General features: G+C 33.1%; 2 protein-coding genes across 2 annotated transcripts in view; both read left to right on the top strand.

Moving 5' to 3' along the window:
- The window catches only part of LOC136971409 (putative leucine-rich repeat-containing protein DDB_G0290503), a 49,408-nt gene extending 28,791 nt beyond the window's left edge, over positions 1–20,617 (top strand). Inside the window, exons 12-15 of the mRNA XM_067265863.1 lie at positions 15,659–16,133; positions 18,894–18,939; positions 19,014–19,068; positions 20,136–20,617. Of these exons, the coding sequence (XP_067121964.1) occupies positions 15,659–16,133; positions 18,894–18,939; positions 19,014–19,068; positions 20,136–20,468 (909 nt within the window). The 3' untranslated portion in view covers positions 20,469–20,617. The remainder of the gene's footprint in view (positions 1–15,658; positions 16,134–18,893; positions 18,940–19,013; positions 19,069–20,135) is intronic.
- Positions 20,618–21,938: 1,321 nt separating this feature from the next.
- LOC136971411 (ropporin-1-like protein) lies at positions 21,939–23,256 on the top strand. Its single transcript, XM_067265867.1, has 2 exons — positions 21,939–22,025; positions 22,145–23,256. The coding sequence occupies exons 1-2, from the start codon at positions 22,004–22,006 to the stop codon at positions 23,044–23,046; spliced, it is 924 nt and encodes a 307-aa protein (XP_067121968.1). The 5' UTR covers positions 21,939–22,003; the 3' UTR covers positions 23,047–23,256.
- Positions 23,257–26,086: the final 2,830 nt, after the last annotated feature.

Here is a 26,086-nt window from a genome sequence, read left to right as displayed (position 1 = left end):
TTTTCAAGAAAATAAAAACACACACAAAACATGAACATCACAACACACGCATTACAGAATACATTGATACACTAAAACAAAAACTTGCTGCCAAAGCACGTAGACTTAAACGATACAAAACATGTACACTACGAAAACAACAAAATAAATTATTTACAAACAATGAAAAACTCTTTTACAGACAAATTAATAACAAAGCAAACACTGATACACAGCACAGTGGCACACCAACAGAAGAAGAACTCACAACATATTGGTCTTCTCTTTGGTCCAGTGCTGTCACGCACAATGCTGAAGCAGGCTGGATCGAGGAGGAGAACAGAAACTTGCACAACATACCAACTATGCCCTGTGTTGAAATAAACATACATGATTTCCAATACACTGTTAACAGAACACACAACTGGAAGACACCTGGTGTAGACAACATTCACAATTTCTGGTACAAAAAGTTTACATCACTGCACCAGGAACTAGCTAAACATCTAACACACATCATCATCAATCCACAAGACATGCCAAATTTTCTTACCCAGGGCATCACCTACATGAAACCTAAAAACAACAATACCACAGACCCCACACAATACAGACCAATTACATGTCTTCCAACACTCTACAAATTATTGACATCCTGTATCGCAAACAAAATATACAAACACGTTGAAGAACACGACATTCTAACAGAACAGCAAAAAGGTTGCCGTAGAAACCACAGGGGATGCAAAGAACAGTTACTCATAGATTCAGTCATTCTACGGCAAGCACACAAACAACACAGAAACATACACATGGCATATATAGACTACAGAAAAGCATTCGACAGTGTTCCACACAGTTGGCTGCTACATATTCTACACATGTACAAAATACATCCATCACTCATTGCATTCTTTCAAAACACTATGCAGCACTGGAGAACAACACTACATCTCAGGGTTAGTAACACTTCCATACAAACAAACCAAATTTTTATTAGGCGAGGAATATTTCAAGGAGATTCCTTGAGTCCTCTCTGGTTCTGCTTAGCCCTGAACCCATTATCCAACATGTTAAACAACACGCAATATGGTTACAATATCAGACACGAAAAAACAACACAGTTTACACTGTCACATCTCATGTACATGGATGACATAAAACTTTATGCATCCACACAAAAACAACTTCATCAACTCCTACAAATCACACATTCATACACCAAGGACATACAAATGGAATTTGGCCTAGATAAATGCAAAACAGTTCACATAGAAAAAGGAATCCTGAAGAAAGAAGATTTTGCGCTTGGAAATGGAGACATTATTGAATCCATGGAAGAGGGCGAGTTCTACAAGTATTTAGGATTCCAACAGGCCAAACTAACAGAACATACACAAATAAAGCAAAGATTAATTAAAGAATACCAAAGTAGGCTAAATGCTATTCTCAGAACACAATTAAATGCAAAACACACAGTTAAAGCAATAAACACATATGTCATCCCAGTACTCACATATTCTTTTGGAGTTATACATTGGACTCACACAGATCTTGAGCAACTCCAAAGGAAAACAAGAACAACACTTACTAAGCATAAACAACATCATCCTAAATCCGCCACAGAAAGATTAACCCTTCCACGTAAAGATGGCGGACGTGGCCTGATTGACATAGTTAACCTTCACTACAAACAAATACAGTCACTGCGAGAGTTTTTCTACAAAAAACAAGAAACATCACAATTACATAAAGCAGTAACTCTAGCAGACTCGAATAACACACCATTAAACTTACACTCACATCATATGGACACAACACAACATATAAAAAGCATAGACACCATTAAGCAATCGTGGGCTCGAAAGGCACTCCATGGCAGGCATCCTTATGATCTGGCCCAGGATTTTGTTGACAAAACTGCGTCAAACAGCTGGTTAGCTCGGGGATGCCTCTTTGGGGAGACGGAAGGATTCATGATTGCCATACAGGATCAGGTCATAAATACTAAAAACTACAGAAAACACATACTCAAAGATGCAACACTCACAAATGACACATGCAGAAAATGTCACGTCATGCCAGAAACTATACAACATATCACCTCTGGTTGCAAGCTCTTGGCACAGACAGATTATTTACACAGACATAATCAAGTAGCAAATATAATACACCAAGAGCTTGCAAAGAAACACAAATTAGTAGACATCCACGAACCATACTACAAATACATTCCACAGACAGTATTGGAAAACAACACGCACAAAATGTACTACGACAGAGCCATAATCACAGATAAAACAATTTACCACAACAGACCAGACATCACACTCATTGACAAACACAATAAAATCGCATACATTATAGACATATCCATTCCAAACACTCACAATATACAAAACGCATGCACTGAAAAAATTAGCAAGTACACAGAACTTGCCCAGGAAATAAGGCATCTGTGGAGGATGGATAGGGTGCTTATTGTACCTGTTGTTCTCTCCTCTACAGGTGTCATACCACACATGCTACACAAAAGCCTGGGCACATTGGAATTGAATAGAAACACATACATCACACTGCAGAAAGCCACTATATTGAATACATGTCATATTGTGAGAAAATTCCTGAATACAGACACACACACTGATACATTTCTTTAATTTCTGTTTTGGTTACTATGCCTTGACTCTGGTCCGGCTTAGTACACAGCCACCGGTGTTAACCGAGTATATCTCACTTAACCCAACATAATAATAATAATAATAACAACAACAACAACAACAATAATAACAATAACAATAACAACAATAATAACAATAATAACAACTCTCCCGTGATCACCACCTGGTCGTGGTGGGAGAGCCCAGTAATTTTACTGATCCATAGGGCAATGCAGGCTGGAGCATAAGCTCCTGGTAGGGACACCCATGCCAGTAAGGTCTATGGGGAGAAATGAAGCTAAGAGTGACCACGCCCACATTCTGTGGAGATATTCATCATGGTAATAACTAGATCAAAGTGTGATACCGGCTCGGACGTTGCCTGGGTTAACAAGGTCTGCGTTCGTGGGTTAGGCAGAGGCTGACATTCGAAAAATAGGTCACAGTCTCCCTTGGTTACCGGTGGCGAAAGCAGCACTGGCCCAAGCATGGCTACTGCAATGCCCTCAACAGATGTGAGGAACCAACCCAGCCTTGGTGTTTCTGTGGCAATGCATCCACAGACCACAAAGGCTGGAAAACCACGCCAACGGATGAAATGGACAGTAGAAATGAACGAGTTTATCATCCGTACTTATTACACCATCACAAAACTCAAAACAAACATGACAGCATACAGACAACAACTACACCATAGATTCACACAACAGTATCCTCATCTCACTGTCACCGAACAAAGGGTTGTTGATCAAAAAAGAACAATTATACACAACAACCTTATTCCACAAACAACACTTGAACTTATCAAACAACAGGTTGCTGATCAAATACATCAACAGACAGAAACATCTAACATTAATGAAGATCATGTAACCTGTCAGGATAATCCAGCAACAAGCATTGATAATAACACACATACAACAATTACCACTAATGATACTACAGACACTTCCTCGTCCATCACTGATAACATAGACTTGGATTTAGTTAATACACTCTCACTTATATTTCAGGAAACACTCACTAAATATACAGGTACAGATCCCACACAACGACCACGAATACCAAAAATCAACACGTCAAAGGAAGTAGGAAAAACACTAAATTATGTAAACACTCACTTACTACCACACTACATTCATTCAATTTCTACACTCGCAGACATTCATACATTAGTTTATGCTGGGGCAGTCACAGTAGTGACACACCACGGACTGAAAGTACAATCACAGACAAATACACAGAAAACACAATTCTATCACAAGCCTGCCTGGCAGAGAAGAATAGAAACACAAATAAATGACATTAGACAGCAATTAGGCAGGCTGACACAAAACACTAAAAACAACATAACACCCAAATTAAAGAAACAACTCAAAAACATTTTCAAGAAAATCAAAAACACGAACATCACAACACACACATTACAGAATACATTGATACACTAAAACAAAAACTTGCAGCCAAAGCATGTAGACTCAAAACATATATGCTACAAAAACAAAAAATAAGTTATTTACAAACAATGAAAAACTTTTTTACAGACAAATTGGTAACAAAAAAAATCTGATACACAGCACAGTGGCACACCATCAGAAGAACTCACTGCCCATTGGTCTTCTCTTTGGTCCAGTGCTGTCACACACAATGCTGATGCGGGCTGGATCGAAGAGAACAAAAACTTGCATAACATACCAACTATGCCTGTGCTGAAATAAATGTACACGAAATATCAAATATGCTGTTAACAGAACACACAACTGGAAGACACCTGGTGTAGACAACATTCACAATTTTTGGTACAAAAAGTTTACATCATTGCACCAGGAACTAGTTAAACACCTAACACACATCATCATCAATCCACAAGACATGCCAAAATTTCTTACTCAGGACATCACCTACATGAAACCTAAAAACAACAATACCACAGACCCCACACAATACAGACCAATTACATGTCTTCCAGCACACTACAAATTATTGACATCCTGTATCACAAACAAAATATACGAACATGTTGAAGAACACATCATTCTTACAGAACAACGAAAAGGTTGCTGTAGAAATCATGGGATGCAAAGAACAGTTACTCATAGATTCAGTCATTCTATGGCAAGCACACAAACAACACAGAAATATACACATGGCATATATAGATTACAGAAAAGCATTCGACAGTGATCCACACAGTTGGCTATTACATATTTTACACATGTACAAAATACATCTCATCATTGCATTCTTCCAAAACACTATGCAGTACTGGAGAACAACACTACATCTCAGGATTCATAACACTTCCATACAAACAAACCAAATATTCATTAGGCGAGGAATTTTTCAAGGAGTTTCCTTGAGTCCTCTCTGGTTCTGCCTAGCCCTGAACCCATTATCCAACATGTTAAACAACACGCAATATGGTTACAATATCAGACATGAAAAAACAACACAGTTTACACTGTCATGTGTCATGTACATGGATGACATAAAATTTTATGCATCCACACAAAAACAACTTCATCAACTCCTACAAATCACACATTCATACACCAAGGACATACAAATGGAATTTGGCATAGATAAATGCAAAACAGTTCACATAGAAAAAGGAATCCTGAAGAAAGAAGATTTTGCACTTGGAAATGGAGACATTATTGAATCCATGGAAGAGGATGAGTTCTACAAATATTTAACATTCCAACAGGCCAAACTAACAGAACATGCACAAATAAAGCAAAGATTAATTAAAGAATACCAAAGTAGATTAAATGCTATTCTCAGAACAGAGTTAAATGCAAAACACACAGTTTAAAGCAATAAACACATATGTCATCCCAGTACTCACATATTCTTTTGGAGTCATACATTGGACTCACACAGATCTTGAGCAACTCCAAAGGAAAATAAGAACAACACTTACTAAGCATAAACAACATCATCCTAAATTCACCATAGAAAGGCTAACCCTTCCACATAAAGTTGGCAGATGTAACCTGATTGACATAGTAAACCTTCACTACAAACAAGTCACTGTGAGAGTTTTTTTAGTAAAAACAAGAAACATCACAGTTACATAAAGCAGTAACTCTAACAGACTCAAATAACACACGATTAAACTTACACTCATACACAACATATAAAAAGCATAGATGCCATTAAGCAATTGTGGGCTCAAAAGGCACTTCATGGCAGACATTCTTATGACTTGGCCCAAGATTTTGTTGACAAAACTGCATCAAACAGCTGGTTAGCTCGGGGATGCCTCTTTGGAGAGATAGAAGGATTCATGATTGCCATACGGGATCAGATCATAAATACTAAAAATTACAGAAAACACATACTCAAAGATATAACAATCACAAACAACACATGCAGAAAATGTCACATCATGCCAGAAACCATACAACACATCACTTCTGGTTGCAAGCTCTTGGCACAGACAGATTATTTACATAGACATAATCAAGTTATCAAATATAATACACCAAGAGCTTGTAAACAAACAAGTTATTAGACATCCACAAACCATACTACAAATACATTCCACAGACAGTATTGGAAAACAACATGCACAAAATGTACTACAACAGAGCCATAATCACAGATAAAACAATTTACCACAACAGACCAGACATCACTCTCATTGACAAATGCAGTAAGATCGCTTATATAATAGACATCTCTGTTCCAAACACTAATAACATAAAAAATGCTCACACTGAAAAAATCAACAAGTGCTTAAGAAATAAGACAGATGTTGAGGATGGATAAGGTATTTATTGTACCTGTTGGCCTCTCCCCTACTAGTGTTATACCACATAGGCTACTCAAAAGTCTAGAAACATTAAATCTTAATAAAAACATATACATGGCACTACAGAAAGCTGTAATATTGAACATGTCACATTGTTAGGAAGTTTCTAGAGACACAGGAGTTCAATATAAGTTTTAATCCATTCCCAAGTGAAAACAGATGATTATTCAGAAATCAGAATTCAGAGAAACTCATAAGTGTAATCGAATGGAGAGTGGATGTTGACACATATACCAATAAGACAGAAGCTGATTGTTTGAGTAACTATGCCTTGACTTTAGTCCAGCAAAGCACTTGGCACTAGTGTTGGCTGAGCATGACATTTGCGACATAGTAATAATAATAGTCATATTTATGAAAACTGTACATAAATAATATAACATTAATTAAATTGAATGTTTTTACTAGTTTAACATACATGCTGTTTATAACATATTCTATTGATAAAAATTAACCTATATCAGATTCCCAAATGTTCATGCATATTCATTTATATTTCACAGTTATGAAATCTTAGTGTATATATTTCGTTATAATAGTATTGATAATATAATTATTATTAAAGTTGTAATCTAAAACTATTTCCATGTCTTTAAAACATTCTGTGGACTACACAATGTAATATAACAAAGTATTAAATGGGCAATAAACAAACAGCAATTGTTCCTATATATATATGTAAATTATTATTGTATGAAAAAGTGAAATTACTTTCATTGAATAGAACATTTATTAATATTAAATATGATTTACTGATTAGAGAGCAAAATAATTAAAAATACAAGTAATATTTTATGATGATGTAACATTAGAATATAATTAAATATACCATATTTACTTGCATATAAGATGAGGTTTTTATTCATTTTTCACTGCTTCAAAAACCTAGGTTGTCCTATATGCACAAGCGAAGGATTCTTTGTGTTTTTGCAATAATTTTTGCCAATCTTGTCTTTGCATTTTTTACCAGATGCTTGCTCTCTGATGTTTAAAAACAACTATTTTATCTGGATCATTTGAATTGTTCTTGTGTATTGTCAGGAGTAAAGATGAATAGCAATAGGAAAAGTAAAGCTTTTGAATTGAATTCCAAATTGAAATTCCAAAATCAGCTTACCAGTGCCAAGCAGTTCTGTTCCCTGAACACTGGGAGTTCAGTCATGGGTTTGTGCCTTGCCAGGACAGACTGACCACAGAGTTTTCTGGGTTTTCTCTACATCTGTAATGCCTGAATAGGAGCCAGTTACCCTTAAAAAGACTTCCTGGAATCCCGAAGCAGATCGCTTAAGTGTTGCATTGCCATAACTTAACAAACCAAACAAACAAGCAAAATTCCAAAATCACACAGGAGTCCAATATAAGTTTTAATCCATTCCCAAGTGAAAACAGATGATTACTCAAAAATTAGAATTTGGAGAAACTCATAAGTGTAATTGACGGAGAGTGGATTCAACTGGCAAAAAAAAGTTTCCAATTGTCCAGCTTTACATTAACAAATTATGTCGTCAATTTTAAAGATTTTTCCTTAAAGTTTAAAATACTAATAATTTTTGCAGGACAATGTGTGCATTTACATGCATTTGATAATATTTTATTTGTGATTAAACGAAATAAAATTAGAATTGTATTAATATATCTAATTTTCTTTATTTTGATCTTTAAAGTCACATCTCGTACTATATGCAAGTAAATATGGTACATTGTATATATAACGTACATTTTTTTGAACATATTTTTTTTTATTAATATATTAATGTATTCATTATAGAGATTAATTAAATAAATTTAGACTAAAAATTTGTTATTTAAACAATATTTTTTCTTATCAGAAAATAAATAGTATAAGTTATAATACAGATTGAATTGCTTGTATTTCAAGTTATTAATGTTTTGGCTAAAAGATATCTTTGTAAATTGTTTTTGTTTTATCATATATTTTATCATATATTTTATAATACAGCAATGTAAATGCATAAATAAAAGCTTTATAAAGTGAAAAGTAAATAAAGCTATATTGCCCTCACTTACTGACATTGACTAACTGACTTATTAACTCATTAATATGAAATGTTTCAGTAGAAACAAACTTGTTTTAGAAAAATGAAAGAGTTTATATGAACAGAAATATTGATTATATTATGAGAGAGACTGAAATTGAGAAAGTCAAATATTTTAGGCCCTATGAGATATCAAAGGTCAACCTCCAATGTCTCATAATGTGTTACAATGTCTATTGGATGATTAAGTGCCACCTGCCTATTTTTCAATTTGCTCTAGATTGTTTTAATAATGATATTTTTATTTTGTATTACTACCATTAATTATTTTTTATTAGATCTTAATATAAATAATTTTAATTATTTAATTTTTTTAAACAATATTATTTATACAAAGTGTTTCTGAAATAGTGGGAAAAACTTTGGTAGATGATTCTTTACAGGAAAATAAAGAAAAAAACATATAAATATGTGTTTAGAAATGGGGAGTTTTTGAGAAATCAAATGCTTTATGATAGTTTCAGGTAGATGACAGATTTTATTACAAAACTCTCTTATTAATGTTCTTATTTAATTTTTGACTAAAGTGATATCAGCTCACTTTGTCAACATGCACTTGCTGAACTAAATCAAACTTATAATACATGTACAGGTGAATAGGCAGACTGGGTAAGGTGACTTGGCCTCCATGTTTTCCCACTCTGAATCCTTTGGATTTTTATCTGCTATATGATATGCTAGGAAGATGTTATAGCTGCTTTAGCAAGAATTGAAAGATGTGACAGTGGTAACCAATAGTAGGAATGAGAGGTCACATCATGCCTGATCCATCAATCTAGCGTGGTATTGCATAGTTCGTATTTTTTTTAGTAAACTGTAACTTTTAACTGAATAAACCATGTTCTAAACTATTGATAAATTTTGCACTATAAATTCAGATATTATTAAACACCTTATTTGGAAGAATGTCACATTCATCTTTCACCAAAACAAGTTTAGTGTATGCTGCTCCCATTGACAATGCAGAAATATTGATGTAATGCATTGTTTATATCTGCATCATCATATATAGGAGGCCTGGAAACTCCAAAAAGCACAGAAGTCTATGCTCATGTAGATCCACATATACATAGACACACATGGAGGGTATTTTGAACATTTGTTATGTAAGAGTATGTAATAAAATCTGTCTTGCACCTGACATGGTCATAAGAGGTTTGATTTCTTGAAAATTCTCATTTCCAGACATATGTTTGTGGTGTCTGTGGATGGCTGAGCTGAGCATTAAGAGGCGCATGTAGAACTCAGTTTAAGAAAACACAAAGAACTTCTTATAACATATAAGGACGTACACTTTAATATGATACAGAGGACGTTACAACACAAAGAACACTAACAAATCGTCTTGAGGCGGACACGTCGTAGCTTCTTCCTTTCCTACTCTTACTGTCGTCTTCTTTTCACCTCGGGGGAGAAGAATGCGCTTAAGCTTCGTTTTCGTCTTTTTTCCGCGTGCGCCAGAATGGGTGTGCACGACATTCGGCTTGACCATGTCGCTAGTGCGGGGGACGGGCACCACATTCGGCCGTCCTGGATTCGTCTGGACCTCCAGCGACACTAAAATACAAACGAAAAACAAAGAAAACAGAACTACAAAAATATAAGTCTTTGAAAAGTAAAAGTTCTAAGGTTGGTCGTCTTTTAAGTCCGTCAAACGTCTGTCTTCTTGGAAAATGGATAAGAAGCAGCTTTCGTCTTAAGGCTCATTAAGTCTTCTTCAAGCAGCTCTTTCATCTTTAAACGTCGTTTGTCGTCTTCTCATTAGCATTCTGGAATAGCATTCCACGGTTTCAAAAATTCGGAACACATTGTCGTGCCATTTGGTCCTTCGTGACATCCTTCCTTAGTTACGTCATAGGTGTTTCCTTCTTTAACTTTCACGATCCTGTAGGGTCCAAGATACTTTGGTTTTAGTTTCAATTGCAGTCCAAATTGAGTTCTTTTGATGGCAACCAAGTCATTAACTCGATAAGGTCTAGATTCTTTTCTTCTTAAATTGTACGTCTTCCTATTTTCCTCTTGTATTTTAAAAATCTGTTGCTTAGCGTGCTTTCTAAGTTCTTCTCTCTGAGCTTCAAAATTTGCTTGAAATTCAACTTCGATCATTTCCCTGAGCTTTTCCAGTCCATTCACATTCATCCTCGTTCCAAAAAGTAGTTCAAAAGGTGTAGTGTCTATGCTACGCTGATAAGTGGAATTAATCGCTCGCTGCAGTTCATTTGTATACTTGTACCACTGAGCTGGATTATTTATTGATAACTTCGAAAGGATTGATATAATAGTCTGATTTATACGTTCTACTTGCCCGTTTGCTCTAGGCAGGCCAGTAGTTATTAAATGATGCTTAATGTTCTCTTTAGAACAATAGTCAGCGAACTCACTAGAGGTAAATGCTGTACCTCTATCGGATATAATTTGAGAAGGGTTCCCAAATGCAGCCTTTTGTATCTCTAATTTTGCAATAGTTTCAGCGGATGTAGTGGTTTTCATAGGATAAATCCACACAAATTTGGTAAATGAGTCGATGACTGCTAGAATGTACTTATAATTCTTATGTGTACTTTCCAATGGTCTGAGGTGATCAATATGATAAGTTTTTAATGGAATATCTTCTTTATGAAGTGGGTGTAAAAGTCCTTCCTTCTTTCCCTTCTTACGATTCACTAGTAGACAATGAACACAATTGGCTACAATTTTCTCTACTTTCTGTCTAAGCTTGGGGATAAAATAATATTCTTCGATGTTTTTCTCAGTATATTTAATTCCTGTATGTCCCTTTTCATGAGTGTCTCTTATAATCTCTGTTTGCATACTTTGCATACTTAAAAATTTTTAACAGTTCTTTAATTGCTTTTATTTCGCTATCATTATCCTGGGCTGATTTTAACTTGGGTATAATATTGTTGACAGAAATACAAAGTACATTTACGGGAGATCTACTAAGGGCGTCGACGTGAGCCATCTTAGTACCGGAACGATGCTCAACAACATAATTGAATTCTTGTAGGATCAAAACCCAACGAGCTATGCGAGTGGATAAATCTCTCTTTGCCAGAGTCTTCTCAAATGCAGAACAATCGGTGACTATTTTAAATGGAATTCCCAATAGATATACACAAAATTTCTTTAAAGCCTCTATTATAGCAAGAGCTTCAAGTTCATAGCTCGAATATTTCTTTTCGGCGTCTGTTGTCTTTCTACTCATGAAATAGGTAGGATGAAATTTATTATCATTTGGAGATTTTTGCATTAAAATTGCTCCATACCCCTCTAAGCTTGCGTCGGTGTGTAGCTCGGTTTCATAATTAGGATTATATATTCCCAAGACTGGCTTCTCAGCTAACAGTGTTTTAAGTCGATCAAAGGAATTTCTCTCCTCTTCACCGAATTTAAACTGACGGTCTTTCTTCAAAAGGTCACTCAACGGCTTAGCAATAACGGAATAGTTCGGAATGAACTTCCTGAAGTATCCACTAAGTCCTAAAAAGCTTTGAATTTTTTTCCAAGTTGGTTGGTTCTGGAAAATTGAGAACAGCCCTAGTTTTTAAAGTAGATGGGAAAATTTTACCTTCTTCTACTACGTGACCCAAAAATTCAATTCTCTTTTTTAAAAAATGAGATTTCTTAAAGTTTATCTCTAGTCCATAATCACTGGCAAGTTCTAAGACTCTTTCAAGTCGCTTGATTCCTTCTTCAAGCGAGGAAGACAAAATGATGATGTCGTCCATATAAGGTAATACAATGCCATCATTAATCAAAGGTCGGAAAATGGTGTTGATATACCTTTGAAACACAGCGGGAGAGTTGCAAAGTCCAAAGGGAACCTTAAGGAATTGATATTGTCCTTCATGTGTCACGAATGCAGTATACTTCCTGCTATCTTTATTTACATCGACATGGAAAAATCCATTTTTGAGATCGATTGTACTAAAAATTTGTGATCCCTGTAGTCTGTCTAAGATATCTTCAATTAGTGGGAGGGGAAACCTGTCCTTTACAATTATTTTGTTCAATTTTCTGTAATCTATGCATACACGGGCGGTTTCATCCTTTTTCTTTACGACCACCACTGGACTACAATATTCTGAAGAACTTGACTCTATTATTCCTTGCTTTAACCATTCAGCGACTTGAGTTTCAACAATCCTTTTCTCGGAAAATGGCAATCTACGCGGCTGATGAAATATCGGTTCGTGATTTTTGACCAAAATATTTAGTTCTACATTTGTTCTCTCAACTTTATGTGGAACATAATCCAAAACCAATTGTTGCACCTTACTTTTAAAAATATTAGGAACGTCTGGTTCAATGTTTACGTCGATTTCACCCGTCGTAGTTAAATCGATTGGCAAAATAGACAAACAGTTTATTTCCTTAACACATCGAGTTTTATTTTTTATTACAATACTACTTTCATTAATAGTTGTTTCGCCCTGCATTAAAACATTAAGGCCTACGATGGCGTCACAAGTCATTACATCGTTTGCTACTACGCACACATCAGCACGACACTTAAAATCATCAATTTGAATATCTTCTGTAAAACAGCCTAATGGGTCAACTACTGACTTTCCAAATCCATTTAAAGTGGAATTAGTTGGGAATAACCTCCTAAATCCTAGTTTATCGAAAACAGATTTTCTAAGTAATGTTGCTTGACTCCCAGTGTCCATCACTGCCTTTATACTCATGTTACCAATTACTGTCATTTTAAACAATTTCAGTTCTATAGCAATATCTAAAGTGGCAAGTTCTGGTTTTGAATTTGATTTTGGGCATTCAGAAGCCTTGTGACCAAACGCTTCACACTGAAAACACTTTAAACCTTTATCTTTATGAATACAATACTTGGAGATATGATTTCTCGAACCACAATTATAACAAATTCTGTTGCTACGATTATCAACATAACTATTCTGCTTTACGTTATTTTTATTCACATTTTCGTATTTTGCATTAGATCTATAATTTTCATACCTTGGTTTATTTCTATCGAAAGTATTATTATTTCTGTTATAAGAATCATGTCTAGGCTTCACTCTGTCGAAAACACCCTTGCCCTTAACAGAATCACCTTTTATTACTTCATAAACTTTAAGTTTTTCTTTAAATTCTGACAAGTCTTTACATCCGTATAAAATAATTTTATTTTCGTGTTTATCGTTAATCCCTTTAATCACATAATGCATTAAAGCACCATCATCTATTTTTCCGAAATTACACAACTCTTTCATCTTTAAATAATATTCCTGAACGGACTCAGAGTCTTGCATTGTGCGCTTACTTAAAATCTCATGCAACTTAGCTGAATTAATTTCAAAAGAGAATTCATCTATCAAGGCTTGTTTTAGTCTTTGCCACAAATTAATCTCAGGTACTGTTCTTACGAATAAAGAGGTGTTACCACCAAGGGATCTTTTCGCAAAAATGAATTTTTGTAATTCAGACAAACTAAATAATTTAGAGATATTTTCAAAATGTTCGATCCAACAAATAACATTCTCGTGCGATTCTGCATTAAACTTAGAAATGGTACTTTCGATATCGGAATAATTAATGGTAACACCATTGGGAACGGAACTAGCGGCAGCATTACTTTGTTCAGATTGGATAAAGGAATCGAGACTGTTTTTATTTTTATCCATATCGCACTGCATTGAAAGTTCACCTCCACTTTCATTTTTTTCATTTGGTTCCTCGGCTTCAGACTCAGAGTCGAACAAAACGTCGAGTCGGACATGCTGGGCTAAGGACTCCAAAACACACAAATCGGCTAGAATTCTCTTCGCCACTTCCGACTTATTACCCTCGAAAGATATGTTTAGAATGTTGGAAATCGTGATCAGCTCATTCAGGGAAAAGTCACTTTCTATACTTTTCAGTTTCATATTAAAATCGTCACTGTCTAAAGCAAACGTGAATCCACTAAAATTTCTTATTCTCTTTCGATTTGAGCGATCACCGTCGGTATTAAAAATAAATTTATGGAGAATTTTAATTTTATCAAATTTGCAATTTTTCAATGCAACGCTTATTTCTTTTATGTCATTTAGGATCATTTTGAAAAATAAAAGTCTACGTACCCCTTACTCTGCTTCCAAGATGAGTGTTTTTGTATCTAAAAGTGCAGCAACTATTTGTAGCAAGTTTCGTGGAATTTCCTGTCACCCCGCACTTCCTCTCTAAAAGTATGTGAACCTCGGCCAGGTGTCAGACGGGTGACATAACTTACGACCCTTATGTAAACTCTTGTCCACTTCCCTACTCGCCTTCTCTGCTGCTCTCAAATAGCTTAGACATCGAAATAAAACCTTCCTTTTTGCCAACATCAACCTTGGACTATCTGAATCATTTTATAATCTTCAAACACTATGATTTCGATAATCCACAATCACTTAGATCACTTTCAGTCACTTGCATCCCACTCCTGAGAAAATGTGGTGTCTGTGGATGGCTGAGCTGAGCGTTAAGAGGCGCATGTAGAACTCAGTTTAAGAAAACACGAAGAACTTCTTATAACATATAAGGACGTACACTTTAATATAATACAGAGGACGTTACAACACAAAGAACACTAACAAATCGTCTTGAGGCGGACACGTCGTAGCTTCTTCCTTTCCTACTCTTACCGTCGTCTTCTTTTCGCCTCGGGGGAGAAGAATGCGCTTAAGCTTCGTTTTTGTCTTTTCCTGCGTGCGCCAGAATGGGTGCGCATGACATTCGGCTTGACCATGTCGCTAGCGCGGGGGACAGGCTCCACATGTTTATATGCTTTTTTCTTTATTTTCCTGTGATGAATCATTCCCAAAGTTTGTCCCACTATTTTAATACCTTGTACATACAAAACTAATATTGTTTAAAAATCATTATAAATTATAACACAGGTGAGATTATCACAAAGTTATGTGAAATGTTGAGATTGGACTCCCAAAGTTGGTCAGAAACAGATATATATATATATATATATATATATATATAGTTACTAGGTGTATAATGCTATACATATACATATACAGCATTATTACTAAGTGCTTTTCCCCTAGTATATACAAAATTTATTAACAAAATATTTTATGCATCTTAATATATTTTTTTATATTCTAATTTTTATGAACTGGTAATCTAAATTTATCTCAATTTTATAGGGAGAAAATCCTTCATCTTTTGATGGAAATAATGCATCATGTTTTGATTACATAAAAAGTTTGTCTGATGATCTGGTTTATCAATCTACATCAAATAAAATGAACTCTAAATCTCAATGTAAAGTACATAAAGATTATACTGTAACTCCACTTACTTTAAATCTTTATGATAATTCTGATTTTTGCAAATTCCCTGAAATGGATAAAGAATTCTCAATAAATGAACCGAAAACTTATCATCAGTATCAAAACATTTTAGGCACTTACTCTGATATGAATAGAGATCAACATAAATGCTGTTCTACAAATGAAAAAAATCCAATAATTAATTCACTAGATTTCATTGAAAATGTAAAATGTACAAATTGCCAAAAATATGCTGAAATATTACATAATATGTGTTCTGAATGTAAAAAGAAAATTTCTGTGGTTCTATGCAAAGATTGTTATAATTCTCAACAGTTTAATGAAGAAGGTATGCTATTAATTTTTTGTTTCATAGTTATCTTATTAAATTTTAAAATAAAGTTCCGAGACAAAAATAACTATATTAATTGGAATAAGATGCATTTTCACTGATTACAAGTAAAATAATATATTGAGTAAGTTATTCAAGTATCTAAATGAGAGAAGTTATTAATTACATAGATTTATTAATCTTCTAAGTATGAAATATTAGTTTGTAACCTAATCAAATTGTAACAATAATTAATTTAATTACTAAAATTCCAGTTTATCTATCACCTTATATTCATACTGCTAGTAATTTTACAAGGTTACAAAATAATTTTCATATTTAGAAAGATTAAAAAAATTAAATAATGACTTTTCTTATTTATATATTTTTATAATTAAATTATTTAACATACAGTATGTTCTTTATATGCAAGTAGTGTCCAACTTATGAATGTATTTTCTTTCAGAAATCCTGTTGTAAGTCATATTGGTTATAAATTGAGCATAAAAATAATGATGATAATGGGACGTGATTCCCAAGATCATAAATAAGTGTGTAGTACATATTGTGTATCTACTATGTTTCAATTAGTTAATATGCATATATATAATACAATAATTCAACACAATGCAGTACAATGACAGTATTTATGTATACTGTGATTTAAAGTGACGCTTAATATTTTAATTAATTACAGTATTTTATTAAAACGATTCATGAACACATGCAGGTAGTCAACCATATTCAAAGGAATCAAAAATCAAACAGAGAAAGTATTGTAATCTTCATATGGAATTGATTTTATTTTCATGTTAATTTTAATTAATTTAATTTATTAGGGGCTGTCCATAAATTACATCCACATTTTTCTTGAAATTTTTACCCCCCCCTCTTTCCCATTGTCCCAGTTTGTCCAAATTTCCATAATCCTCTCCTCTCTTCTGACATCCAACAAAACTCAACCCCTTCTCAAAATCTTTACCACTTTATGAATAATACACTCAAACCTGTTTTTGTGGCGATTTGTTTTGTGCGGTATACCAATTTCGTTGAAATTCATATACCGCACAAAACAAATCATATAAATAAAAAATCACACAAAAACAGGTTTGAGTGAAAATGTATAACCTGTATAAAATTTAACAAAATAAAACAGATATCCATTGAAGTTCTACTCTTCCCCTTCCCCTTGTCCAACTTGTTGTAACCCCCTTCCTCCCTTCTAATGTTGATGTCATTTATGGACAGCCCTTTATTAATGCATTTTAACTTTATAAAATTGAGAGTAGAATATTAATCCAGAGAGACTGTCTGTTTGTGTGTATATATACAGTAAGAACCTGCTTAACACTGGATGCATTTCTAGACAACAAAGTGCTAAGCGAAACAGTGTTAAATGGGGTTATTTTAACATAGAGTAAATAGGGATAGGGGATCTTGCAACCAAAAATAAACAAATTTTACTTTAATTTTAAGTTATTTTTATATTTGTATAATAATATATGTTAACACAAATATATGCACACAGAAATGTAAAGTTCATTTTTTTGTGACGAAGATCCTGGCTCTTTTGAAATTCTTGTTTTTTGTGATAAAGTCATCTAGTGTCATTTGTCGCATTCTTTTTCTTTCCTGAAGCAACTGTCGGTAGCAGAAGATTGCATCCAAAACACCTCGTTTTGCCTTTCACTCCTTTCAAAATCTGGATCATTTGCTACAATTTGATCGATGATTTCAGTTATCATTACCAAACTTTTACTAAGGAAATCTAGAGAAATTCTTTGGGTTCTTTGTTTTCAGAATGTCTATTCTCCAGTCAGTGGCGTAGCCTGGGTGTCAGCCGCCCGGGGCGGAGGAAAATTTCGCCGCCCCCTTATTTAGGTATTTTTTACAAGATATTATTATTTATTGTGAAATTTTGCCGCCCCCTATAAGTGCCGCTCGGGGTGGGCCACCCCTGCCGCCCCACTACGCTACGCCACTGTCTCCAGTTCTACCCAAATTCCTTGTTCTGCCAGTTCTTGAATGTTGTTGTTGGTAAGGCTCTCATCAGAAACTGCTATAACTCCTCAATATCCTGCTGGTCTACATCTCCTAGTCCTGCTGTATCGATTAGGTTGACAATTTGGTTGACCTAATGATACAGCAATAGGCTCTTCTCATTGAGAATTCTTGGATACCTTCAGCCATAACTTCTTCCACACTTTGTTCATGCATTTAACAGTTAATTCTTGCCAAGTGAAGTCGATATTGCCTATGGCATCCATGATGATATATTTTTTCCAAAATTTCACCAAACATAGATTTAAACAAAGTACACCTTTTTGGCACCTTTTTGCTGATTGGTTCGTGTTCGTAAATAATCGTATTATATACGACTTAATGAAAATTCGCAATAATTTAAATCAGTGTAAATTTTGAGCTTTTTTTAGGCTTCGAGTAGACCGCATTATATCAAATCAGCGTTAAGTGAGGCAGCGTTAAGCAGGGTCTTATTGTATATATAAAATCCAGTTATCAGCCAATCAAGCAAACTAATTTTAATTGAATAAAATAAAATATTTTTAAGATTCATTATTTTAGTGATTTTTTTAATTGTATTCAACATTAAAATATTGGTATATTCATAAGATTTTTTGAAATTTAAATTGATTTTCTTATGGCATCTTATAAAATGAGTCTTATTTACTGTACATGCAAAAACATAGTTAAATTATTGAACTGTTTTTATTATTAATGTCTTGTAGCAAAAATCTAATAAGCAAAATATTATTGCAGATGAAAGGATAGCAGATTATATTCAGTTACATAGTAAAACTTCAAGGTAAAAGGATTTAACTATTCAACTATAGTTTATTTATATTATTTTAATTTATTTAAATAATTTTTCTTTTGCAGTGAAGAAAATGCTAAACAACAAAGTTCACAAAAAGACAACTATCATATACAAATGGTAATGTTTTATTTTTCCGTGTTAATTTAAACTTTTAAAATATGTCATTTCAAATCAAATTCATACAATCATGACTAATAATTAGAATTTCTAGATGACTAATTTTATTCTTGTTAAATAATAATATGAAAAATATAATAAAGAAACATAGTTATCAAATAGTTTTGTTATATTAATTAAATAGTTTCAATGAAAACTGTTTAGTCAATTGATTGTATTACAATTTTTATGAATTAATTTGAGTGCATTTTATGCCAAATAAGTTTCAAATGTTTGAATGATCACTTCAATTTTTATGAGAGTTGATGAGAAAAAATATTTTGTTTTTTCTCTTCTGGAGTTTTGAGCATTAAAATTGCTATTTTAACATGTCCATCAAAAGTTTGATGAAATTATGAACTCAATGAGATGGGTGTTTTAATGATGAGAGAGAAAGGCTAACATATTGAGATTAGAATACTCTAAAAAATTTCTGGAAATTTAATTTTTTTTAACCTGAGCCTAGATAGTAGCATAGTAGTAGACCTTTTGTAGTAGCATAGTAGTAGACCTTTTGTAGTAGCATAGTAGTAGACCTTTCGTAGTAGCATAGTAGTGAGCCTTTTATAGTAGCAGACATGTAGATTAGATACATTGGCTATACAACCATCAAAAACTAAAGAAAAAAAACTTTGATATACTATACAAATACAAATTTATTTAATTAGAAGTTTATCTATTACAATTATACATCATTTTATTTCCATTGCACTGTTTAGCTATTATCAAAACAACATGATTCTCTGTAATTTGCATTAACTCTTTGTCTTTTCTTTATGATTGAGGATTTCCCTCTAACAGGCTTTTACTTATATTTCATTCTTTTATACTAAACACTAAATAATTGTTACTTTCATAATCAATATATTACATATTTATTGGATTTATGAGAATTAGATTTTGTTGTTTTTTTTTTATAGTTATAAAATGAATGTAAAATTTTTATATTATGTAATTTGATTTTAAAATTTTATGTTTTTAGTAAAGAATAAAATATTAATTATTTTTTATTTTTAATATAATTGTAGTTACAAGCAGAGAAACCTGATGTATATTCTCAACCAATCACAAAAGAAATTGTAAATATTCCTTTTCTAAAGCCAAATTCTACAAATTGGAGTGAAAGGAATTCGTTGGAACAACTCACCAGTACAGTGGAAAATAATTCTGCTAAAATTGTTAGGAAAACATGTGTCATTTCAACAAAAACGCCTTTAGAAAAACAAAAAATATTGTTTATGAAAGAGGATCATAATCCAGTAAAAGACTTTAAATCAATTTATTCTAATCCAATTAGATATGATAGCAAAATTAAATTTAGAGCCATGGAAAAATATAATAAATTGCATCCATGGAAATAACTGCGATTTTAATTTCCGACTAATTGAAGACTAAATTTTTATAAAATTTAAAGATATATTTATATTTTTTAATTTTGCATGGATTTCAATTTTGTAATTAGTTTTATTTATAAGCCTTTACAGTGCAGTAGCAGTGTACTAAAATTTATTTTATTTTTCCCCAGAAAACTCTTATGATTTTTTGTATGTTACATGAAAGAATTAAAAAATTTGAAAATGAGTTCTTATAAGAATGATTCTTTTGAATAATGTTCTTGAATTTTAATTCTAAAACTTTAATTTTTCAAGGTCTAAAATTGTCAGTTGGCCATTTATGCTGTTTTACAGCATAAAATTAAAATTAGATTTTTAACAGCAAGTGAATTTTAACAGAATATGAACTTCTTATCTGTAAATTAATTATTGTATGCAATTAATTTTTTCTCTGACAAGCACATTTGAGTCCACTCCAAAGACATGTTTATGTTTGCAAAACATTATAGGTGTTTTTCATGTTGTTAATCAAATATTGATTGCATGATTGCTTTCGGCATATATTCTTTTCCAAAGAAGGCTTTATCCGTTAGAAAACAGCATTATCAACAATCTATTAGATTCTTTGATGGAGATGCTAAACCACTAGCCGTTTCAGTCGAAGATGGTAAAACCGGAAAAAGAGGATGAGAATCAAATTCGGACTCTCATGTAGAATTCGTGTGCCCGGACATTTTATCTAAACTCAGGTAAAAATGGCCCTCATCTCCCCAGAGAATTATCCACAGCCGAGCATCGTCCACCTCTATCCTGGCAAGAAATGTCAGAGCAAATGTCAACCGTGTAGCATGGTTCTTTGGTTTTAATTCTTGCAGGCGGCTCTTGTATGGATAGAACTTTAGAACTTTTAGCAGAACTTGCCATACTGTCGAAGGTGTCATTTCCAATTGTTGTGCCACTCCCAGGCACTGCTACTACCAGCAATGGTCCCCTATGAACCTTCAACAAGCACAGTCTGTGAACCTTCAACAAATTCTTAGCTGTTTTGCTACAACACCGCCAAATCCACCCCTACAGGCGAATTTTGCTGCTACTATTTTCTTCGCGGAATCTCTTTCCCATGTCGTCTTTAGTCACTCTCCCAAATTTGGCGACAGTCCGGCTGTTAGATTGCTCTACAGATGTCTCTGAGTACTGTCAGTTTAAAAAGAAAAAAAACACTATAATTATCCGTATTGTTTGATAAATGCCCATTTATCAATTTATTTATAAATTTTCCGTCAAGCTTTCTTTAATGCTTTATAGGTTAAAAAATAATTTATAGGATGATTGATGAGCGATTAATTTACGAATTCAATATAATAAATTTCAATTATTATTATTAATTTAAATAATTTATTCCGTTTATTACAAAAAGAAATAATTTTTCGTAGTAATAAACGTTAATTAACGTGAATTTTATATATGAATGATTTATCCATCAGATATGAAATTACATTATGAAAGCGCCTCTATTGGCCATTCGTAAAATTAGTTTTGTTTTGAATTTTTAAAAAATCGAAATGTCAGCTGATCAGCGCCAAGGTAAATCTTCATTTTAACTTATCGATTTTAAAGTAGTTGCACGTTATAACAACTAAATATGATGTATTACATTTGATTTCTCTGGTTATTAAATATGAAATACTGTATTTATAATTTAGAACCTGAAGAATTATCCAAGTATGACGTAGATTCGGAAGGCCCGCTATGTACTGCCGATCGGATCAAGATTCCGCCCGACATGTCAGAGATTATGAAACAGTTCACCAAAGCAGCAATTCGAACGCAACCTCCCGATCTTCTTTTTTGGTCTAAAGCATATTTCCAGGCTTTATCAGAGGGTAATCTGCCGCCAGTCAAAGAAAGATTTGAAATTAAAATTCCTCTTGCTTATGGTTTGAGTAGAGAGATATTACAAACGCTGCATAAACAGTTAGGTCATAAAAAGAAAGTCAAAATTGATTTTTTGAAAAAAAAATGGATGGATTTCTGTTTACAGAAAGAACACTTAATACTTCTGTTAAAAAAATCGGGTTACGTGGATCAACAAGAAGTTAATTGGTTAGAATTTTTAGCCGTTGCTTGCATGTCAATTAACAATACCATGATCGATACTATGATCATGATATGCGAAATCCTCACGGATGATCCTAGAGGTGGTCCTGCTAGAATACCTTTCGTTATATTCGAACACTTGTACCGTTTTCTAGCCAATATTAATGGAAGAATTCCTTTAGAACAAGTGGAAATTGCTATGAATTATCTTGCTAAGGAATCTAGTAGACAACAAGAACTGATCAAACCTAGAAACTTTCTGTTTCCGGATTGTCCGCCTATCAACGAACTACCCATTGATAAAAGTGAATCTGAATTGTATTGGAAGGAAGAAGAATTAAAAACTTTACATAAACAGTTAGAGCATAAAATAGGGGAAGAAGAAGAATTAGGGGTTCTTATGGGAACGGAGGAAGAATATCTTCCGTCAATGGAAGAAATCGTGCCTCCTCAAGATTTTGCATTACTGTTTAAGAGGAGATTCCATAGATGGAGAAAGCTTAATTAATAGATCTTTTAATACTATACAATAAAAAAATAGTTTAAACTTTAAATATATGTCATCTATTTTAATTATGTGATATACAACTTTTAAAATTAATATAATTTGGATATTTGAATAAGCAATTAAATTTTTAAAAGGAGCATTAGAAGTTCAAAATTTAAAAATTGTGTATAAATTTCTTTGGATATTTTTAATAAATTTTGATGCTAAATACAGCATTTTTTAATGTTTCTGTTATTGATATTTTAGAAAATATCTGATTACAGGTAATATCACCTGAGATAATCTAATGAGACAATTATAAAATTTTTATTCAATAACTGAGATAAACTTACAAAATACATGAGCTATATATATATATATCCTAATTTTAGATAAGATGCTATAGTGAAGAATTTAAAGCCGAATTAATTTTTTTATTCTTAATAATAAATGTTTCTGATCAAAACTTGTTAACCTGGCGAAAATTTTAAGTACAGTATTTTAAATTAATCAATATTAAATTTTTATAGAAAATAAACTTGTCAGCTGAAGATTGATCCGGATTCAAAGTGGTATATTGATCGAAAAGTCAAAAACCTACAACAGATGTTAAAATCGTTAATCATAATAAAATATTAGAATAGTCTCTCACACTAATTGCTGACAGCTCCAAAATTTTGATATAATTTAATAAACCTAATGAAGAAAAGATAAACCAGCCAAAATTCCATTAGTCATCATGAAAAAATATTTATAGATAGTTTAAACATAATTTAACATCTATACAAGTATATGAAACATTGGACTGAATGAAATTAAACAGCATATAAATGACATTTGCAATAAATTTTAAATCTAAAATATATTAAACAATCTATCATGTATATTAGGTACCGTACATAGATTAAATATTACCTAGAAATGGTGCGACAACCGTCAAGCCATGGATCAAGTTCAAATTCAGGTTATTGCTCGGACATCGTAGTACAACTATAAGCAAATTGCTGAATAATTTATTTATTCTTGCATTTTAGAAGTCTTCTTTTTTTGTATTCATTACGAGTCTGCTAGCGTAGTGAGTACAAATGTATTTCGCATATTCAATACGAATCTGTATCTATTATTTCGGTTTTTAAAAAAACCTCTCTATCTACACGTCAACTTGTTGGATGATAGTGGCTGTGAGTAAATCTTGATTGTTATTTACTTTATAACTTATAATTCCGTTTATTTTACACATTAGTACTTAATTTTTAATTATTATAAACGGAGGCCGGATGGCCAAGCGGTCAAGGTGGCAGCCTACCGCTCTGGTGGGCCCAGATTTGAATTTGAACGGGTCGAGAAATCCCCAGGAATTTTTCGGGGGGTAGTCCGTCCGGCTATGTCGGGCCCCGTCCCTCACCACCCGGTCGCCCCATTGTGGGCCTGGCCGAACCCATAATAGGCCTACTAAAAGAGGCCCTCTTTGTGCCCACAGGGTGGAAAGAGTTAAAAATATATATATATATATTATAAACGCGTATCGTCTAGTGTATCGACGCATAGTGGAGCACGACTATTAAAAAGTTAGCCAAAAGTGGAATTTTCAAAACGTCATCGAGTCACAGTTTAAATCACTGTTTGAAATTATACAATAAGGACCACCACTTTATTCATCACCACTATTTATAATCTGTAGTTAATGCTACATATTTCTCCAAAACTATCAAAATGAGAGTGATTGCCTTAGGTGTTTTCAATTGAGGTTTGTTTCTATTATAAAATTGCTTGCCCAATTGGTGTAGTTAATAGTAATCATTTGATATAGACGTAATTCCTGTATGTAAGTACAGTCCATCATTATTTTAAATATAGTAGCTTTTAAAACTTATTTCAAAATATTTAAAATTAAATTTTCATTTTAGAAGCTATATCGTTTATTATTATTAACTTTTTTCACTTTTTTTTTTATTTTTGCTTTATTTCCAAGCTAGTTCCAGCCGAAATTTATATTAGACTCAAATCCTGGTCTAAGTTTTATTTTTAACAATTACATGTGGTAAAAGACGTGGTTTCAATTTTTATGCTACTTTTATTCACATAGTAAATTGTATGGCATTACTTCCACGCTTTGAGGACTTATTTCTAGGTTTTGTTTTTACTAGATTTATTTCGTGATCCTTCATTCCTATTTTAATAACATAAATTTTATAAATATAAACAAAATTCTCATACTAATGCATATACACGATTCACAAAAGTTACATATTGGTCTAGACCAGGGATTCCCAGCCTTTTTCGGTTCATTGATGGCAGACGAATTAGCAAATCAGTCTATTGTGGGTCCTGGAATCGAATCCGGGAGAGCATCCCAGAATTTTTGGGGATGATCTGTTGGTGCCTGGATCTGGCCGAACCTATGACGGGCATAGAAAAAAGCCCTTTTACAGATTAGTTTCCACAGAGTAGAACGAGTTTCGGCCCACCAGTGGCCAAGTGGTTCCGTCCCCAAACACTGGGAGTTCGGTCGCGGGTTCACGCCTCGCCAGGAGAGACTGGCCACGTGGAGTTTTCCGGATGTTCTCCACGTCTGTAACGCCCGAATAAGAGCCAGTTGCCCTTAAAAGATCTCCCAGAAAGCATTATTCCCCGCTCCCCGCATATGGCCAAGCAATAAGCTTTGGCCATCAAAAACGGATCGTACGATCACATCATCGGAGGGAACAGCGCTTGAAGCTAAAAGCCTCCATATTAACCAGGACAACGAATAGAATAGAATGAGTTTTAAAAGTATTTTTTATATAAATTGAATATAAATATTTAATAGATAATAAATTCCATTAACATTAGTATTTAAATATTTATTTTCTATAAATTATATCGTTAACAATTTTAAACATACCTTAAAACTAATATATATTTTCATATTAATATTAATATTATTATTATTACTATTATATAAAAATTTTAAAAAGATTTTTACTAATATTAAAAAATATTAAGAATAAATTACTTTAAATAATTTTCGATAAAAGAACGAATACTTGTAACATGATGTCATGTTTACATTTAGATCCAC

This window comes from Centruroides vittatus, unplaced genomic scaffold (assembly GCF_030686945.1).
Source record: "Centruroides vittatus isolate TY-2023 unplaced genomic scaffold, ASM3068694v2 contig_250, whole genome shotgun sequence".
Lineage (NCBI taxonomy): Eukaryota > Metazoa > Arthropoda > Arachnida > Scorpiones > Buthidae > Centruroides > Centruroides vittatus.
The sequence above is the reverse complement of the archived record's forward strand: the minus strand, read 5'-3'. Positions and strand labels throughout refer to the sequence as shown.

Coding starts and splice junctions, on each gene's coding strand:
- LOC136971411 (XM_067265867.1), top strand. CDS start 22,004: ATGTCAGCTGATCAGCGCCAAG. Junction 22,026..22,144: donor GTCAGCTGATCAGCGCCAAG/GTAAATCTTCAT, acceptor TTTATAATTTAG/AACCTGAAGAATTATCCAAG.